The sequence below is a fragment of the Orycteropus afer genome, unplaced genomic scaffold, assembly GCF_000298275.1.
Source record: "Orycteropus afer afer isolate SDZICR_OR568_19922 unplaced genomic scaffold, OryAfe1.0 scaffold00085, whole genome shotgun sequence".
NCBI lineage: Eukaryota > Metazoa > Chordata > Mammalia > Tubulidentata > Orycteropodidae > Orycteropus > Orycteropus afer.
This window is the reverse complement of record NW_006921672.1, coordinates 6,622,897-6,641,529: the sequence shown is the minus strand read 5'-3', so window position 1 is coordinate 6,641,529 and position 18,633 is coordinate 6,622,897. Positions and strand designations below refer to the sequence as shown.

Genomic DNA, 18,633 nt, shown 5'->3' with positions numbered 1-18,633 from the left:
GTTGGCAAGCAGTTGGCCCAAGATGACTGGGAGGGGAAGGGGCCAGTGGCGGCCGGCCAGCCGCATTCCGCCCTCTCCGCCGCCGCGGCCGCTCCTCAGGGCCGCACAGCCTACGGAGCCCCTTCCCCGGGGCCTGGGGCCAGCGGACTGGGGCCGGAGCTCGGCCAGCACTGGGGGAGGGGGCTGCGTGGTCTCAGCCCCCGAGAGGGGAGGGACGACAATTTCTGTCCGCCGAGCTGAAGGGGTTTAAAGGGCGGCTCTTAAAGGGGCCGCAGGAGGGGCCCGGGGTCGACTGAGGCACCCCTTCCCCACCTGCCTTTTCATCATCCTCACCCGGAGTCACTGGGCCGAGGAAGAATGCGGAGCAAGGGAAACATTGGTCGGGGCGGCCCAGGGGACCAAGCCCGCGCAAGTGGGGCTGGGCTTGAAGTGGTGGGTCTGAGGTCGGGGGTGTGGGGGGTGTGGTAAGTGCTGGCAGCGAAGTTGGGGGGGAGGGGCGGGGAGGGGCGTGGGAAGGGAAGGGTTAAAGGTGGGGCCAGCCCTACAAACACAAGCGCACACACACTCCTTACTCAGGCCGGTCACCCGCGTTTCCCTGGCACTTAGATGAAGCTGTGGTGGGAGAGGATGCTGGGGGCTTGGCTTGAACCCTTTTCACCCTGAGCTCCTGCACCCCAGCTTTGGGAGGTCAGAGACCCCACTGCCTCAACTCACACCTCACCTCTGAGCCCCCTCTCCTACGCGCACACACACGCGCGCGCGCGCACACACCTCGGACATTCCCATAGTGCCTCACGTGACACACGGCCCGAACGTGCCCACCCTTCACACACGCTCACGCACGCGTGCACATACACGCGCGCGCGCACACACACACACACATACACACGTACACACACACCCACCCTCGCGGCCACTTCCTCAACTCTGTCCCCTGACGCCCCCTCAGCCCTGCAAACGTACTCATTGAGGCAGAGACTGTGACACACCTACACTCATTCAGACACACACTCCCCCCACACATGCCAACCACAGACACACATTCATAAACAGGCCGGGAGAAGTACACACACACGCACCCCTTCGCCTACTCTTCGGCGGGAGCCCTGAGTCATTCCTGCCCCCTCTCAAGTTTCCCCATTTCCCTGCATGCCGGCACCCAGGGATGGGCTAAGGAATTCAGTAGCTTCGCTCTGCACTAGCACCCCTCCCAGAAACCCCTTTTACCCCATTTATTTCCTCTGACACTTAGCCAAGGGCTTCCTGTAGGTCCCAGGTCAGGGACTGGAGAGCCTGGACAGTTGCCATAGACCAGTGCAAGTAGGGGAGGTGCTTCCTTTTCCTGAACTCTGGAATCCTATGGGAGGAAGCTGGGAATTGGGCGGGGGCTGCACTGGAGGATGTGTTGACTGTGGGGGGCCAACCCTTCCGGCAGTACTGGGCCTGACTCGAGGAGGAGCTGGGGGTGCCAGAGGCCTGGGATGAGGAGCTGGGCAGAGAGGTACTGGGGAAGTGAGGCCTGGGGCAGAGAATGGGTTGGAGGGAGTGAGCAAAGGATAGGCTGAGGTCTGGGTCTCCAAGCTGGGAAAACCGGCGCTGTCCCCTCAACAGGCTCCTTCCAGAGCCCTTCCCTGCTGCAGACCTGGCTTACTCGACCTTATTTGTCAACATCCTCTCCTGCTCCCCAAGTCTTCATGAGGTCCCAGCTCTTTCCCCTAAAGGAAGCAGAGAAGATGGGGGCTTAGTAGACTAGGAAGAGGCTGTGGGAGTTCCCCCACTGAGCTCCTAACAGGGAACTTCCAGGCTGTATCTCACCTGGTTTCAGGCTTCTTTATACCAGGATGATGGGTATCAGGAGCAAGACGTGGGCGGCCCTTCTCCACGGTTACTCCTGCTCTCCCAGGGGGCCCAGAGTGGGCCGTGGCCTAGGCCTTTACCATGGAGTCCATGTTTGAGGATGACATCAGCATCCTGACCCAGGAGGCCTTAGGGCCCAGTGAGGTGTGGTTGGATGGCCCCGGAGACCCCTCACTGGGGGGAGACATGTGCTCTGCCTCCCACTTTGCCCTCATAACGGCTTATGGAGACATCAAGGAACGGCTAGGAGGCCTGGAGAGGGAGAATGCCACCCTCCGCCGCCGCCTCAAAGTCTACGAGATCAAGGTCAGAACTTGGAGATAAAGGGGATCTAGTTGTGTATGGGGAAGGTGGGGTGGCAGGAACTGGGACTCTGGAGAGATTCCAGGGATCCAAGAGAAGGGTTAGGGTACAGACCCTTTAATCTTGGGGGTTTCCCATGTAGGCTGTGGCTGCTGTGGGTGGGAACTGGAGAACCCCAAGTCCATCAGGAGGGATCTGTTTTGGAAGGGCTGAACCTTGGATCTGAAAAAGTCCTGGTTGGTGGGAGACCCCTACAGGCTAACGGGAGTTGGAATGTACAGGATCTCACCAGAGAGGGGAAGGAGAAGCAGGTTGTGGGGTGGAGGCATGGTGAGGCTGAGGCCTGGGCAGGGGCAGGTTACCAGACTTCCTGAAGCCCCTGCCTTGCCCACAGTACCCACTGATCAACGACTTTGGAGAGGAGCACGGCTTCTCTCTGTATGAAATCAAGGATGGCTCCCTGCTAGAGGTTGAGAAGGTCAGTCTGCAGCAACGGCTCAACCAGTTCCAGCATGAGGTGAGCCCTTCAAGCCCCATCCTCTGAGCTCCTTGCTCCAGTCTGTTTCTGATAATCCTCCCAGCCTCTGGCCTCCTGCCTCCTTGATTGGATGGCCATGGTCCTTCCTAGAACCAACTGTAGCTCCTTGTGCCAGCCCTCCATGGGGTGCTGGGAGTGGGGGTGGGGGAGCATGAGGAGCCCCCAGCCCCTAAGTCAGGGATGAGCCTGACTCTGTGACATGCACCCCATCCTTTCTGGACTCCATCCAGTTGCAGAAGAATAAGGAGCAGGAAGAACAGCTTGGGGAGATGATCCAGGCTTACGAGAAACTCTGTGTGGAGAAGAGTGATCTGGAGACGGAGCTGGGGGAGATGGTGAGGCCCAGGGAGCTGGGGTCTTGAAGGTGTTTACCTGACTGTGTGTGTCTTTGTGTGTAGTTTTGTGTGTTGACATCCCAACTCTGTGATAACTGTGTGTGGCATGCACCCTGCTTTTTGTTCATGTGTGTCTGTGAGAACCCATTTGGCCTTGTAAGTAAGACTGTGTGTCACCCGGGCTGAGAGTGACTCTACATCTTTGCAGTGCCATGACAGGATATCATGTGTGTGTGGCATGCTGGCCTTGTGAGTGACCTTGTGAAACACTATGTCTTTGTGTGTGTGTTTGGGTCTCACCCTGGGTCCCCTTTGTGCCTATAGGATTGTGCCTGTGAGGCTATGAATGAGGGCAAAGATGACCAGATTGTCTGTGACTGACTGGGTCTTGGCATGTGTGTGATTCTGAGTTGAGGTGTGGCCAGGTATGTGAGCAGGTAGGGGCTAGAATCAGGAGTTATGATCCCTGCTGACTCCTAGCTGAGACTTAGTCAAATCACTTAGCCTACATTCCTGCCTCTGAAGAGTTGAGTGGAGATAACAACCTTGCTGAGCTGTTGTGAGCAGATAGGGCATTCGTGTGAAAATGCTTTGCCTTAATAATAATAACTAGTTGCTGTCGAGTTGACTCTGACTGTGGCAGCCCCATGGGCATCAGAGCCTGAGCTCCACAGGGTTTCCAAGGGCTGATTTTTCAGAAGTAGATCACCAGGCCTTTCTTCTGAGGCACTTCTGGTTGAACTTGAACCTCCAACCTTTTGGTTAGCAGCCAAACACGTTAACCATTTGTACCACCCAGAGACTTAATAAGGAGCTCTGGTAGCATAGTGGCTAAGACACTTACCTGCTAACCAGAAGGCTGGCGGTTCAAACCCACCAGCCACTCCTCGGAAGGAAGGTTGGGCAATCCTACTTCTGTAGTGATACTGCCTCGGAAACCCAAGGAGGGGTCGCTATGAGTCGGGGCCGACTCGACAGCACATAACAACAACAACAACAGAAACTTAATATAATTAACACTTATATGATACTTATATGGACTTAATATAGTTAACAGTTATATGGTACTTATATGCCACATATCATTCTTTTTTTTTTTTTCCACATATCATTCTTATGTCTTTATATATATTAACTCATTTTAATCCCCTAACAACCCTAAGAGGTAAGTGTGGTGATATTGTAGTTCCCATTTCATAGGTGAGGTAGGTGAAGCCCAGAGTGGTTAAATCACAATACACAACGTTATTATGCTTCTGACTTGTTATTTTGAAGGGGTAGCAGTGTCTGGACAGAGTCTAAGTGTTCCTGTAAGTGTCCCTATGTGTTAATGACAAGGAAGAGGCAGTACCCCTGACCCTGAAATGGCCAGAAACATCTGCGTTGCAGTTGCTGGGAAGAGAGACTCATGACTTCTTGGAGAATGAGGTTGGAGTGTGTGACCTGCAGGTCTCTGCTCCAGTCTTGGGGGTGATGACTGTCCAGACATGAGGAAGTCCTCGGTTTAGGGGGCCCAGAGGGGCACCCTGCCCCTATGCAGATGCTCACTCCTTTGTCTCCTCCAGCGGGCCCTGGTAGAGACCCACCTGCGGCAGATCTGTGGTTTGGAGCAGCAGCTGCGGCAACAACAAGGCCTCCGGGACACAGCCTTCCCCAGCCTGAGCCCTCCTCCACAGGCCCCAGTTCTGTCCTGTGCTGACCTGGACCTGCACTACCTGGCACTGAGAGGGGGACCTGGCCTGAGTCACGGTGAGACCTCGAAGACCCTTGACTTCCCTATCCCTACGTCTCCAATCCTAACCCCCATTTCAACACCATTCAGCACCTTCAGCTTCTGTTATTGATATGCCACACCCCACTCTAATATTTTCAGTTTCTTCCATAATCACTGTACTCCCCACTTATCAACTGTTTCCTCACCTTATTCACTCTTAACCCAATTTCTCCCCCTGACACCCCCCTGCTAATCCCCGCCTTTGTGATCAATCTCTAGCTACCCCAGTGCGATTCCTATGCTCACCAGCAGAGAGCGCTCGCACCCAGACCCCTGCCTGAGATTTAGCGAGGCCCTTGAGATGCTGTAGACTTGAGTCTGGCCAGGGGAAACCTTTGAAAGGCTGTCTTATCTTTTTTATCTGGAATATTAGAAAAAGCAGCTCTACCCATCCTTCCTCACTGCCCTCTGTAGAAGTGTCTCTTCTCTGGTGTTTATTTCACTAGCCATTTCCCTTGGATCCCTCAAGCTGCAATCCTCATTCATTTTACTGGGAGTCAGTAGGGAGTGCCCGCAGCTGGACAGCTAAACCCAGCCTGATATTGTCCCTTTCCCTGGCAGCGGGCTGGCCGGGCCCCTCGCTGAGTGTGAGTGAGCTGGAGCGGCGGCGGCTGGAGGAGGCTCTGGAGGCAGCCCAGGGAGAGGCTCGAGGGGCTCAGCTCCGAGAGGAACAGCTCCAGGCGGAGTGCGAGCGGCTCCAGGGAGAGCTGAAGCAGTTGCAGGAGACCCGGGCCCAGGTAACTGCACCCCAAGACTCTGCTCTGGCACTCCCAGAGCGCTGGGGGGTGCTGGAAACCACCTTCAGAGGTCATCTGGTCCAACCGCCTGCCTCTGTGCAGTACTGCGCCTTTCTTCCTGAATACTCACTGGCTCTGTGCTTGGCAGAGAGGGGGTGTCCAGGCCAGGGTGAGATTGGAATCTGACTTCTTAATCTTTCCCCCTCAGGATTTGGCCTCTAACCAGTCAGAGCGGGACATGGCGTGGGTAAAAAGAGTTGGGGATGACCAGTAAGTGTTTCTAACCCCTCTCCCTCTTAACTTCTACACGTCTGGGGGGTGGCACATCCCAGGCCTCTGTTGGCATGCTTTCCTCCCTCCGTGTTGTTGGGGTGGCCTCTTTTCCCAGCCCTCGGGGTGTGGTGTACGGGTTGTTTCTGTGGCTCTGTCCCCTCCGTGGGAAGGAGGTGAGGTTCCAGGAGTGACAGGTTCTGGGAGGTTCCCTTTGCGGTCCTCTGGGACCCAAGCCCAATTCTTCTAGAGGTGCTAGGGGTTGAGAGAGATTTACTCAGCTGCCTTGCTGCTATGTTCTGTGTTCCCTGGTGAGTTTGGGGGCCTCTCTGGGGCCCCATTTTCTGTATCAGGAACCAGGCCCAGCCAGTTGGGTAGATTCTCCCCTCCCTGGTGAGGATGAAGGAGATGGTCTCTTTCAGGAACCTCTCTGCCTCCTTATCTCTGGAGAGAAAGGAACGAGACTCAGAGAAGGGAGAGGCTTCTATGGGCTTACACAGCAGTGGGGTGAGGAATTAGAACTTACTCTGCCAGAGTGTCCCCTTGGAATCCCACCAGGAAAAGGGGCAGCAGGAAGTAGGAAAGGAGCTGTATTGGTGGGGAGTCTTACGCTGGGGGCCTCTGGGGGAGGGTTGGGCAACAAGGGAGGGGTGAGTGACAGCCTCATGCCTGTCACATCCGTGCCTAAACTCATCCTCTCCCACTTTCTGAGAAATAGAGCTCAAACCTCCTTCCGCCTAAGTCCTCACCCCCAAGATGAGACATGTGGCATAGACTCCCTACTTTCATTGGAGGGGGAGACTGAGGCCCAGAGAGGAACAGGAACTAACAGGGGTCCTGCCTCTTCCTCATCTTCCTTCCAGCTTCTGGACAACTGGGGAGACCCCTTGCCCCCCTCCCCACTCTGGGGTGAGGTCCTGGGTGGGGCTGTGATAGCTAGGGGGTGAGAACTGTGTAGGACTGGTGGGTGGGACCCCTCAACTAGTCTGCTGGCATGTGTGTGGGGGACTCTATCGAAAGAGTCCACCCTAGCTTGTAGCTGGGGCTCTGAGCCCATGCTAGCCTGCATGCCCAGACCTAGAACACACACACACACACGCACACACACACACACACACACACACTGTAGAATCCCACCAGTCACGTTGTAAAACTCTTTGTGGGTCACTGAGTCCAACCAAGCCCCTTTATAAGACCAACAGCAAAGGCTCCCCCAGTTGGCTGGCCCCTAGCCTAGAGGGTCAGGCTAAAGTTGAAGGAGGGGGAGGGGCGGGTGGGGGGAAGGAGCTGAGAAGCTGACCCGAGGCCTCCTTAGGTGGGAGGACTAGGGAGGGAGCACTCGGTATACAGCCAAGGAGGACCCTTTGGGCAAGGCTGGAATCCAAACACCCAGGCTTCAAATCCCTGGCATGCAGAATGGCTTTACTGAGTGGGACCTCACCTTTCTAGACCCCAGGTTTACCTTATGGGCTCAGTTGTTGCTGAGAGGTGGGAGAGGAAGATGATAGGGATTGAAGTCAAAGGGGAGGTGGCCGGTCCCAAGGGGCCAAGGCCGTGTATGAGTGGGTGAAAGAACCTGACCCATGGAATGCTTTTAGAGGTTGTGTCATCCACGCTGCTGAGTTCAGCCAGAGCAGCCCTTTCCCTGCCCACCCCAAGGCACCTGTCCCTTTGGTCAGAGGGAACCAGGCTCTGCTTGAGGACAGTCTTACCTGAGGTGACCTCCCAGCTCCTCCCCTCCTTCCTGGTGGTTCAGACTCTGTCTCAGGGCCCCTGGAATCTCTGTACGTAGAGTCACCCGGGTCCTGCCTGCCCAGCCTCATACTTTCCTTGCAGCTGAGCATCTCTGGACAGCCCCAGCTTGGCACAAGTCAATATGCAGAGGAAGTCCTCACTCCCCCGGTAGTTTTATTTTCTTAGAAACTCAGCTCCTTTTGGTAATAGGCTGTATCCCGAGGAGTGCTCCCTCCCTGGTCCTCCCACCTGAGAAGGCCTCCGTCGCCTTCTCAGCTCCTTCCCCCACCAGTCCCTCTTCCTCCTCTGACTTCAGCCTGACCCTCCAGGCTAGTGGATGTTTTATTTTGCCTTTGAAAAATCAGGGAATTTTTAATTTATCAGAAAGTGTGTACCAGGCACTGTGTTAAGACCTTTCCAAATACTCATCTTAGGAACCTGTGAGGTAGATGCTGTTATTGTCCCTATTGGTTTGGTTCATGGAAGAAAGTGAAGCACAGAGTGGTTGAGTAACTTGCCTAAGGTCAGACAGCTAGTTCACATTAAAGCTGGCATTCAAATCAGGCAGCCCACTTCCATAATCCACGTGGGCTTTACGTGTTTCTGTGAACAGTTTCGTAGTTTCCTTTTCAAAGGCCCTTCCATGTGTGTATTCACACATGTAGACCCAAGCTCCTCACTGTCATTGTTTGTCTAGAGTTGTTTTGGATGATGATGTATAGTCTCTTGAGCACTACTGGCACAAGGTGGTGATGTTTGTTGCCGCTCAGTAGCTTCCCACTCATGACCATGCAGGAAACCATCCTTTCCTCGGGCTTTATTTTCACTGTGTGCTAGCAGGTATTTTACACGTGGGTTTTCTAGGAGGTGATGTCTGGGCTAGGTTATCCAGGGCGGGAGGGTGGTGGTGGTGGTGATGATATTAATCAGGATGAAAAAGACACAGGGGATATGAAGGCTGAAGTGGGGGACCCAGAAATTTCTGTGTCCAGCCTACTCCTGTGTAGGAAGGAGTCTTCTGCATTTGGAAGGGCACTCAGCCAGGCTCAGTTTGGATACCTCCAGGGGTGGGGAGCTCACTACCCCTCCCGGGTAGCCAGTTTTGTTGTATGAGTTCTGCTTGGTACACAACCCTCCTTTCTACAGATTTGGATCGGGCCTCTATTAATTCTCCTCTATGGGTCCTGTCCCGGACCCAAGGGGCAGGCCTGGAAGGCAGACCCAGCCCCAGGGTTTCCCAGTCCCTCCCATCCCAGCCCTTGGACACAAGCACTGGTCATCCACGTTCTTTTGAAAATGGTGCCAGTTCTGACCTCAGGGTAAGATTTACCAGCATTTGGTGGCCAGTGCCCAGGGGTCAAATTGTCCCTGAGGAAAAGTCGCTGGGTTACTCAGGAGGCCAAGGCAGTGATAGGGAGGCGGCCAGGAGTGGGGATGAACAGCGAAGGAAGGCAGTGGCAGGAAGATCCTGGCCGGCTGGGGTGGGAGATACTCTGAGCCCAGCTCAAAGGCACAGAGGTCCTGAGCATGGGGGGGGGGGTGCCTTTCTGAGGGTGTGGCCAGTGCTGAGGGTGGAAGGCACATCATTGAGAGGGGGCTCCTTGAGGTGAGTGAGGGCTCTGAGGTAGGGGACTTATGAGGGGAATGAAGGCTCAGAGGGGGAAGGGGCTCACCAGTGAGGGAGCCTGGTGAGACCATGGGGGCTCAGTCCACATGACGAGGGGAAAACTCTAGGCCTTTCTTTTTTCCCAACATGGGGGGGTTCAGTGTTACAGCCTGGGCCCTTTTCCGCCCACTCCCCACACCCCTCTCTCCGCCCACAAGCCTCTGCGTGGGTTGCGGTTAGTGGTGGGGGAGAAGTGTGAACTCGGAGAGAGAGGATGGAAACTCTGCACGGAGGTCAAGGGCAGTGTGGGGTGGGTCAGGACGGAAGTCGGAGACCCCCGTGTGCCCTGAACTTAGCCTCATGCCCCAGAACCAGCGGGCCCAGGGCCTCCCCCTTCACGCTTCTCACCCTCCCTACTTCCTTTATTTCAAACCTTCCGCCAGGGCATCCTGTGCTCACAGGAGTTAACCCCTGAGCACTTGCAGCCTTGAGGGGGCTCCCAGGAGGCAGGGAGGGGTTCTGAAGCTGGCAGCCCACTCGCTCTCACTAATTTTGGTCTGAGGGTTTGGTATGTCCTTGAACCCCAGCTTTTGACCCTTCCCTGCCAGGCTCCTACCCACATTCTTTCCCTCAATGGGAAATTGCACATCCTCCCTTCATTCTTAAACCAAAGTCATTGAGCTCCTGGGGCCAAAGAAAAAGTCTGGAAACTGGTTCCCCCTTGCTCCACCTGTCTCCTAGACACTGCCCTGGTTCTTTGTCCGTGCCAGACACTATGCGAAGCAATTCCCGTACAAAATCTCATGAGATTCTCACACACAAAAAAGTGCTGTAGGTATTGCCCCCATTTCACTGATGAAGTATAGGGAAGTTAAGTCATTTGTTTATGTGCAAATAACAAGCAAGTCCTGAGCAACTGGAGTGGCGATACCTCCATGGTACCTCTGTGGCATCTTCTGGTTCAGGTTCTCATCCGGGTAAAACCAAAACCAAACCAGTTATTATTAAGTTGCTTTAGACTCGTTGATGACCCCATGTGTTGCACAGTAGAAGTGTCCCCCACAGGGTTGTCAAGGCTGTGACCTTTTGGAATCAGATGGTCAGGACTTCCTTTCAAGGCACTTCTGGATGGGCTCGATCTGCCAAACTTTCGGGTACCTCTCTGGCATTTTTCTGGTTCAGGTCCCCCTCCAGGTAGGAGACTCCATACAGGGGCAGCCATATGATGTGCTGGCCAAACCAGGACACTTTTGAAAGTGAAAGCACCATTATTAATAATTAGCTAGGGTAGCTAGTGTGAAGAGGGACAGTGTGGGGCACATTGGAAGGATGATCACACTCCTGAATGGAGACTTTGGTTTCCAGCCTGTGTTCAGCTGCAGCTGGGCAGATTTTCTGCAGGCAGTGAACATCTGGCTGTGCTGGGAGCATGATGGGGGTGCCACGAAGAGCCGGGCTCTGGGGACCACAAGTCATAGTTGGTCTAGGCGGGTGAAGGGGCTCAAGGTGCCTGAAAGGAAGTGGTGGAGCGCTGGGTTGCTACAATGCGACTTCCTCCTCCCCCTGGCCCGCAACCTCAAGTCCGCTCCACGGCCTGGTGCCTGTGGTCCCCTCCCTGAGGGTCGGGTGGGAAGGCTGATAGTGGGTGTGTCTGTGGGTGGTGGAAAGTTTGGTCCCTGGATTCCGTGAAAGGGGTGAGGTGGCTGAGGGCAGCTGCGAGCACCTATGGGCAGGGATGAGAAGGCTGGGAATGCTGGATCTGTCTGAATCAGACTGCAGTTCTGACCGTATGACCAGCTCTAACCCTGATTCCCATCTTAACCCAAATACTGATCCCATCCAGGATCTTAACCTTATCCCTAAGCCTGACCCCAGCTCTGTCCACAGTCCTGACTGCAAATAAGCCATTGATTCCAGCCCTGTTCCGACCCCAGCTTCAATCCTGACCTCAAACCCATCCTCAGTTTTGATCATGATCCAATGCCAGTCTGACTCCCAACCCCACTGTATCCTCATGAAGCCCTAGTGTAGCAAGAGGGCACCCAGTGAGCCTCCCAGGGGAAGACACGGCACACAGAAGCCGACGTGTTAGCTGGGTTTGGGGCAGAAAGAGGCCTTCTACAGAGGAGAGCACTTAGGCCTCTAACCTTTCTGATCTCCATTGCTTTGTCAATAACAGGGACGATCCTTGTGTCTTTGCTTCAGAACAGGTGTCAGATGAATTTTTGAGATCCCTGAATTATTCGTGGAAAGAGTGAATGAATGGCTAAGTCATTGAAGGGTGACAAGATCTGCAGCCGAGGGTGCCCTCCTTCCTGCCAGCTCTGCCATTTGCACTCTGGCTCCTATGAAGGTGCCAGCTCAGCAAGCTGAGATGCCAAGAACATGTGTTTGAATCCTGATCTGTTGCCACCCTCACCCTATGATCTTGAGCCAGCCTCTTAATATCTCTGATCTCCCACTTCCATGTACGTCTAGCACCTTCCTCTCCCCTCCCAGGGCAGGGTGGTGATTCTTAGGGCTCCCAGGCCACTTCTGAGGTCCCCAGTCTCTTCCTCCTTACCATATTTCTCTTGTGCTGCCTTCCCACCTGTTCCCCACCCCACCCTCCAGATTCTTTTGGGAGGCAGCGTGTGTAGTGGCTGGTAGCCTGGACTTTGGAGGCTGGGAAGCCAAAGCTCCTCTTCTAGGAACTCCATGAGCACTAGGCTTTATGACTTTGGTCAAGTTAGTTAACCTCTGTAAGCCTCAACTTTCTCATCTGTGAAATAGAATAATAGTGTCAACGTTGGATGGTTGTTGTGAAGATTAAGTAAAGCTCTTAGTGCAGCCTGGCCTGTGGCAAGCACTCATACAGTGACATTAGCTATGAGTCTTTTCTTCTTGGGTCCCTCTCAGGTTCTGAAAGACTCCGAACTTTTCTCATAATTTGAGCAATAAAGAAGCACCCCAGGGCAGCTGTCTGCCATTCACCTGGCCCGTCCTTCCCAGTCATGATGGTGGAAAATAGCACTCAGGTGTGGGCCAGGAAGCCAGGAAATGGGGTGTGTATTTAGGTGCACGTGTGCGATTCTTGGTTGTGTTGTGAAGTTGAGATTTTTTTTCCACTGAATTGGCAATGTTTTTTAATGTGAGTCATTTAGCTTGTTAGCATAATCCACAGCCCAGGCTAGTGTACCTTGAGGTGAGGACAGTGGCCTGATGAAGGGGAGGTCCCAAAGGGCCAGCAGCGTCAGGAGGAGGTCAGGTTCTCAGTGGTCTTTGTAAGGGTTGCTTGGCACTCTGGGGGGACAGTACCACCACAAGCACCCAAGTCAGAGTCAGGAGAGGGGGCTGGGCATTTGGGAATAGGGGCTTCTTCCTCCCATTTCCTGCTGCCATGTCTGTTTTACTTTGAGGAAGGTGCTGGGAGCCAGGCGGCGGAAACTGGGGTAGCTCCTGACAAGGAGAAAGGCAAGCAGGGGAGAGAGAGGGGCCTGAGAACTGAGTGTGGCAGGTGAGATCTCCATCTCTGAGGTGGGGGGTGTGTGTGAAGGCGACGACCTGTATCTGTCACCTGAGATACAGCAGTGACGGTGGATAGGGAGAGAGACTGTGGCTGCCTGGTCACAGGAGGACTCTTTTAGTGCCCTGCCCAGAGTCCCTTCCTATCCCCGACCCTTAGGGGACAGCCCCCTAGTTCTTGCCCACAGGTTGCCCTTAACCTGAAGAGGGAAGCAGAAGCATTCTGGTGGTGAGTCTCCAGTGAGACGTGGGACACACCTTCCAGTGTGTGTGTGGGGGGAGATGGTATTTCTTCCCAGGGACCCATGAGATAAATGTGGGGACATAGGACACATTTAACAAACTCAAGGGCTGAGAAGTGGTGACACTGAAGGCCACAGGACCTGGGCAAGGATTCCTAGAAGGATCTTTCCTCTCTGTTCCTGTCCATCCCTGTCAACCATCAGATGGTTAGTGAGGACTCCCTCTCTAGGAAGTGGGTTTATCCCTCAGAGTCTGGGTATATTTGCAGTAATTTTTCCTTTGGTCCAAATGGCTTAAAAATAATCTTTTTCTTTGAGGGGTAATTGTCTCTCCCCACCCCCAGCTCTGCTCCAGGGTTAGTGAGGGAGAGCCGGCCAGGGAGCAGAGAGCAGGGCACTCAGTCATGGTCTGCCTGCTCCACCTCATCTTTTTCCTGCGCTCTGAAGCCCTAACCTCACGACTTCCCCTCCTCCCTTCTGGGGTCAGACAGTCAGACACACACACACACACATTCTCTCTCTCTCTCTCCCCCACCCTCTCATTTTTTGTCATACTCATACTGGCCTCCAACCCTTCCCTTTCCATCCTTCTATCCACATACATCCTCTCTTACATGACCGTTAGATGGGAATGGGGAAGGACCTTCAGGGTCTAGAGAACGCCAGCCCTCCTCCCTGGCCTCTCTGTCCTGCTCAGGGCCCTACAGCTCCCAGACTAGAAAGTTTGCCTTGTGAGGAGACCTGTCTGGGGTGACTGAACCTCTGCCTGCCACTTCCTTCCAACCCACCTCCCACAGAGTTCTGAAGTCCCTTCTGAATTTGGTGAGGTGGGGAGAGACAAGGAAACCAAAATCCCCTCCTTCAGGGACCAGGTGCTGTTGAACCCCAGGCCAGAGAAGAGCCTCTTGTGAGGTAGGGAAGAGCTCCTTGGGGGAGTGCAGGCCAGCGTGAGAAGAAGGGGAAGGGCAGGGCTGAGAGTAACAACCATTAGTGGTTCAGAGTGACCCAGGGAGAAAGGAAGAGAAAAGGAAGTACTCAGGAAGGTCCCTTGCTAAACTCAGAGTCTGTTCTGGCTCTGTGAGGATGGGTGTCCAGCAGACCTGGGGAGGAAGAAAGGGAAGAAGAAAGAAAAATAGATGGAAAGGCTCAATTCATTATCTGCTTATTGAACTGGACATCAGGCCCTGAACAATGAGTGCCGCAAATACAAATACAGTGGTATGATCCCAACCAGCAGGGAGTTCTTAGTAAAGTTCCTGAACAAGCTGAGTGGCGTCCCCTGAACGTGCCCAATGGGTACAGCAGCTCTTGACAGAGATCCCTGGAGTTACACAGCAAGGAGATTCTGGGAGACACAAGGCTGAGGAGAGCTCAGAAGTAGCTTTGAGGTAGATCTGTGGACCTGTAGTCAGAGCCGGCACAGCTACTCGGAGATGGCGACCCCCAGTGCCCATCCCCCTCCCTACCATCCCAGTTTATCTGCTGGTGCTTTTGCCCATCCAGGAAGTCATGTTTTCCTTTGTGCAATGAAGCACCTTATAGGCTGTACAACAGTGGCTCCCAACCTCTTCAAAGGTGAGGACTGTCTTTATGGCTCCCCTCCCACTGCACTGATGGTGCCCATACTTTCAGTAGGTGCTGTTGAGAAAATTCATGGAGACAAAAGCTACTATAAATTCAGTAAAGCTTTCTAATGACCCTGTGTTTTATTTATCACCACAGCTTCTCCACAGATTAAAAAACCATTTACAAACATGTGTACTGAGATGTGTTCACTCCACCCACAGCGTTTGGTGAACACATGGGTTCAGGAACCCCTTGGAATCACTGTGCAACTCATCCCTGGCCTATAGGCTGGGAACGGCCGCCCTGCCCTAACCCCCTGGAAGGGTCTCTGGAGGAGAGGGAGGCTTCTTGGAAGAGGCAGCATTTGAGGTGGACTTTAAAGGCTAAGAGGATTTCTGCCCAGGAGGGATGGGATGTGCCAGTTGAAGGGACAGAGCTCACTTCCCCACTTTCTGACCTCAGGGTCAGGCAGGCTAGGGCCGAGCCCTGACGGTAAGCCACTGGGATGTCTCTCAGGGTGAACTTGGCGCTGGCCTACACGGAGTTGACAGAGGAGCTGGGCCGGCTTCGGGAGTTGAGTTCCCTTCAGGGGAGGATCTTGAGGACGCTGTTGCAGGAGCAGGCCAGGAGTGGCGGTGAGCTGGGGACAGGGCAGGGAAAGACCCAGAGTTGCACCAGAGGAGGGAAGGGGGTAGCTATGGCAACCCTTCCGCGTCCTGGGCGCCACCCTGCCTTCCTTTCCCACTGCCCGGTACTGGTACTTTTTCACTGGCGTTGGGAGGGGAGTGGGTGGGCCAGCCCCTGGCTTCCCAGGCTCTGATGCCTCTTGGCGCCTTTGCCCCAATCCTGTTTTCTCTTCCAGGCCATAGGCACTCGCCGCTGTCCCAGCGCCACTCCCCAGCCCCCCAGTGTCCCTCCCCCTCCCCGCCATCCCGAGCAGCGCCCCCGTGCCAGTCCCCGGCCCCCCAGCGGCGCTCCCCGGTACCCCCGTGCCCCTCGCCCCAGCAGCGCCGGTCGCCAGCCTCGCCCTCCTGTCCGTCGCCCGTCCCTCAGCGCCGCTCCCCGGTACCGCCGCCGTGCCAGTCCCCCAGCCCGCAGCGCCGCTCGCCGGTACCTCCCGCCTGTCCGGCCCCGCAGCCGCGGCCCCCGCCGCCTCCGGTGCCCGGGGAGAGGACGCTGGCCGAAAGGGCCTACGCCAAGCCGCCCAGTCACCACGTGAAGGCGGGCTTCCAGGGCCGGCGCAGCTACTCGGAGATGGCGGAGGGCGCGAGCTACGTAGGCGCCTCCGCGCCCTGGCTGCAGGCAGAGGCGGCCACGCTGCCCAAGCCCCGGGCCTACGGCGGCGACCTCTACGGCCCCGGGCGGCCCCTGAGCCCGCGACGCGCCTTCGAGGGCATCCGGCTGCGCTTCGAGAAGCAGCCGTCGGAGGAGGAGGAGTGGGCCGTGCCCGCCAGCCCACCCAGTCCCGAGGCAGGCACCATCCGCTGCGCCTCGTTCTGCGCGGGCTTCCCCATCCCCGAGTCGCCGGCTGCCACCGCCTATGCCCACGCCGAGCACGCGCAGTCCTGGCCGTCCATCAACGTGAGTGGGGTGCCCACGCCTTCCTCTGGGCCCCAGCACCTTGAGGTAGAAACCAGGGAGCCTTGCCCTCGGAGCCGCTCTTGGTTGTCAACACCACTCAGACCTGAGGGCTAGGGCTACCTCTCCTTCCACATGCCTTCCTCTCTTTTTGTGGGGTCAAAGCAGAGGCTTTTTCACCTCTCTTCTTTTGACCTCATATTGGCTTGAATTGGGGCCTGCACCTTTAAGAGTTTTGTTCAGTGTCACAGTTAAGGGAAGGGGCTTCAGAGTGACAATGGCTTTGATGTCAAATTCCACCACTTACTAGCTGTGGGGACCTTGACCATCTTTCTTATCTTCTCTGATCCTCAGTTTTCTTATCTGCAAAATGAGGACAACAATTATATTATTTAATTATGTTACCTAATTACATTAGCGAATTCTTAAGAGGGAGGCAGTGAGTCAAAAGCTCTCTGCACAGTGCCTGACTCACAGTACGTGGTGGCTGTTATGTTGATGGTGGTAATAATGACCACCAGGACTCTTGGGCTGACACAGGCCTGTCCCTCTAGTGTCCTCCATCAGGCCTAGAGTATCTGCTGTTTTTGGTTTGTCCTAGAAGACAGGGCTGCATCATTTCACTGAAATAATGAATTTCCTGAATGTCAGAGCCACCTCTTACTACCTGGAAGGACCAAAATATATTCCAAAGCCAGACAGAAAGTTATTTGTGGGTTGGGCTTTGTTTGGGATTATCTATGGCCTTGAGTTATCTGGGAGCTGTGTGTTAGTCACTCCTGGGGGTGTGGGTAGGGCCTAGCTTTGCTCATTACCACAGATGCCCTGGAGTGTTCAGCAGCAGTGCTCTCACGGACGCCTTGCAAGGTCCTATGGTCCCATCAGGGTTCTTGGCTCCCAATGCTTGCTGAGAAAGGGTACCTAGACCCTTTCTGCATGTAGCAGTCCTCTCTGCCCAGGGGCTCTAGAAAAGGAGTCTGGGATGTGGGAACTGTGGGTGGGGACTGGGGACCATAAATGACTCCCCTCTCTCCCCACAGCTGCTGATGGAGACGGTAGGCTCTGACATCCGCAGCTGTCCCCTCTGCCAGCTGGGCTTTCCTGTTGGGTACCCAGATGATGCCCTCATCAAACACATTGACTCCCACCTGGAGAACAGCAAGATCTAGGGCGCCTCCCCCACCGACTGGCTGTTCCTCCATCCTCTCCAGTCACTCCCAAACACTCACTCACTTTGAATGCTGCATGAATCTCGTGGGGTGGGGGGGCTGCCCCTTGTGACCCCCAGATACCTCCACTAGCTACTGAGTCAATGTGTGTGCCGTCTTCCCTGGCCCAGGCACCACTCAGCTCTGACTCTTCCCAGGAGGTCAGCAGAGGCTCCCCCCAGTTCCCTGGCTTCTGCTGGGGAGATAGGGATCCGGGCTGGGACTGGGAGGGATGTACCGCTTCCGGGCCCCTTCCTTTGCCTTTCTGTTCTCAAACAAGGTTGGATCCAAGAAAGTGTCTAGTGTTTGGGGCTAAGGGAGGGGGAGGGTGCCAGAGGTCCCACAAGGAGCTCCTCAGCCCCTTCCCCAGATGCCCATCTTTTTTAGGCTGGGCTCTGTCCTGGGAGCACCACCTGTGGAGGTCCCAAAGCCTGCCCTGCACACTGATACCAGTCCCTCCTTCCCATGGTCAGCATGGGGTCGTGGCACGGGCCCCTGGCCGGGAAGGGGCATATTGATTTTTGCCATTCCCTGCAGGCAACCCCGTTCTCCCCCTCTCCCCACCCTGGGGAATAGGAGGGTAGGGGGAGAGGAGGACCCTGGAGGACAGAGAAGATCCAGCCTAAAGAGGCTGCCCTGGGTGTCAGGGAGTCCCTGTACCATGACCGTCAGGCCAGGGGACTGTCTGTGCCACCTGCCCAGGCCCATGCCCTCCTCCTGGAGCGCCTGGCACTGAGGCACAGATTGGCAAGGCAGATGCTCCCTTCCATCCTTACTGGAGCCCCTGACACCACAGGTGCTCTGGAGCCCAGGTGTGACTCAGCCTCTATTAGCTGAGTGGGCACCAAACCTGAGAATGGGCCCAGGGTGCTGTGGAGATCAACTTCTAAAGAGCTAACCTCCCCCTTCCACACCCCACCGACCCACATTCCCTCTGTGAAATCTACCTCAGAGTCATACCCTCAGAAGGACGGGTAAGCAGGAGGCCAGGAGGTCCCCAGGGCTGTGGTGGGGAGCTTCCTCCAGCAAGAGCCTGCTGCCCCACGAAGAATCCAACCCCCTCCACTGCCAGCCCTCCCAGGTCTCAGCCCCGGGTGGGTGGCAGTGGACGCTAGTGTCAGTGCATGTACCGTTCTGATCCAACTCTTCCAGCCCCTGCCCCACTCCTCACCTCCCTCCCCACCTCAGTGCAGGGGAGGGAAGGGATGTGTCGAGTGGGGGAGGGGGCCAAGGACTCCAGAGACAACATGTCATTGTATCCTGAGTGCTCCCCCCAGGGAGGGGAAGTAGAGAGGGGGACTAGAGAGGGGAGGCGTGGGCCCCTGTGCTCTCTGAACAAGTTGAAAGTCCAAATAAAACTTACCTGTTCCATCTGCGCTCT

General features: G+C 55.4%; 1 protein-coding gene across 1 annotated transcript; it reads left to right on the top strand.

Moving 5' to 3' along the window:
- Nucleotides 1-1,938: 1,938 nt before the first annotated feature.
- On the top strand, nt 1,939-17,213 carry TBKBP1 (TBK1 binding protein 1). The gene is made up of 9 exons (XM_007941995.2): nt 1,939-2,163; nt 2,555-2,677; nt 2,929-3,033; nt 4,599-4,782; nt 5,369-5,544; nt 5,753-5,814; nt 14,983-15,101; nt 15,329-16,047; nt 17,085-17,213. Exons 1-9 carry the CDS (start codon nt 1,939-1,941, stop codon nt 17,211-17,213), a joined length of 1,842 nt encoding a protein of 613 aa, XP_007940186.1.
- Nucleotides 17,214-18,633: the final 1,420 nt, after the last annotated feature.

Bases quoted from the DNA above. Each gene is read 5' to 3' on its own strand.
- TBKBP1 (XM_007941995.2), top strand. From the start codon at position 1,939: ATGGAGTCCATGTTTGAGGATGACATCAGCATCCTGACCCAGGAGGCC. The intron at 3,034-4,598 runs GTGAGGCCCAGG...TGTCTCCTCCAG, and splicing joins AGACGGAGCTGGGGGAGATG to CGGGCCCTGGTAGAGACCCA. The intron at 15,102-15,328 runs GTGAGCTGGGGA...TTTCTCTTCCAG, and splicing joins GGAGCAGGCCAGGAGTGGCG to GCCATAGGCACTCGCCGCTG.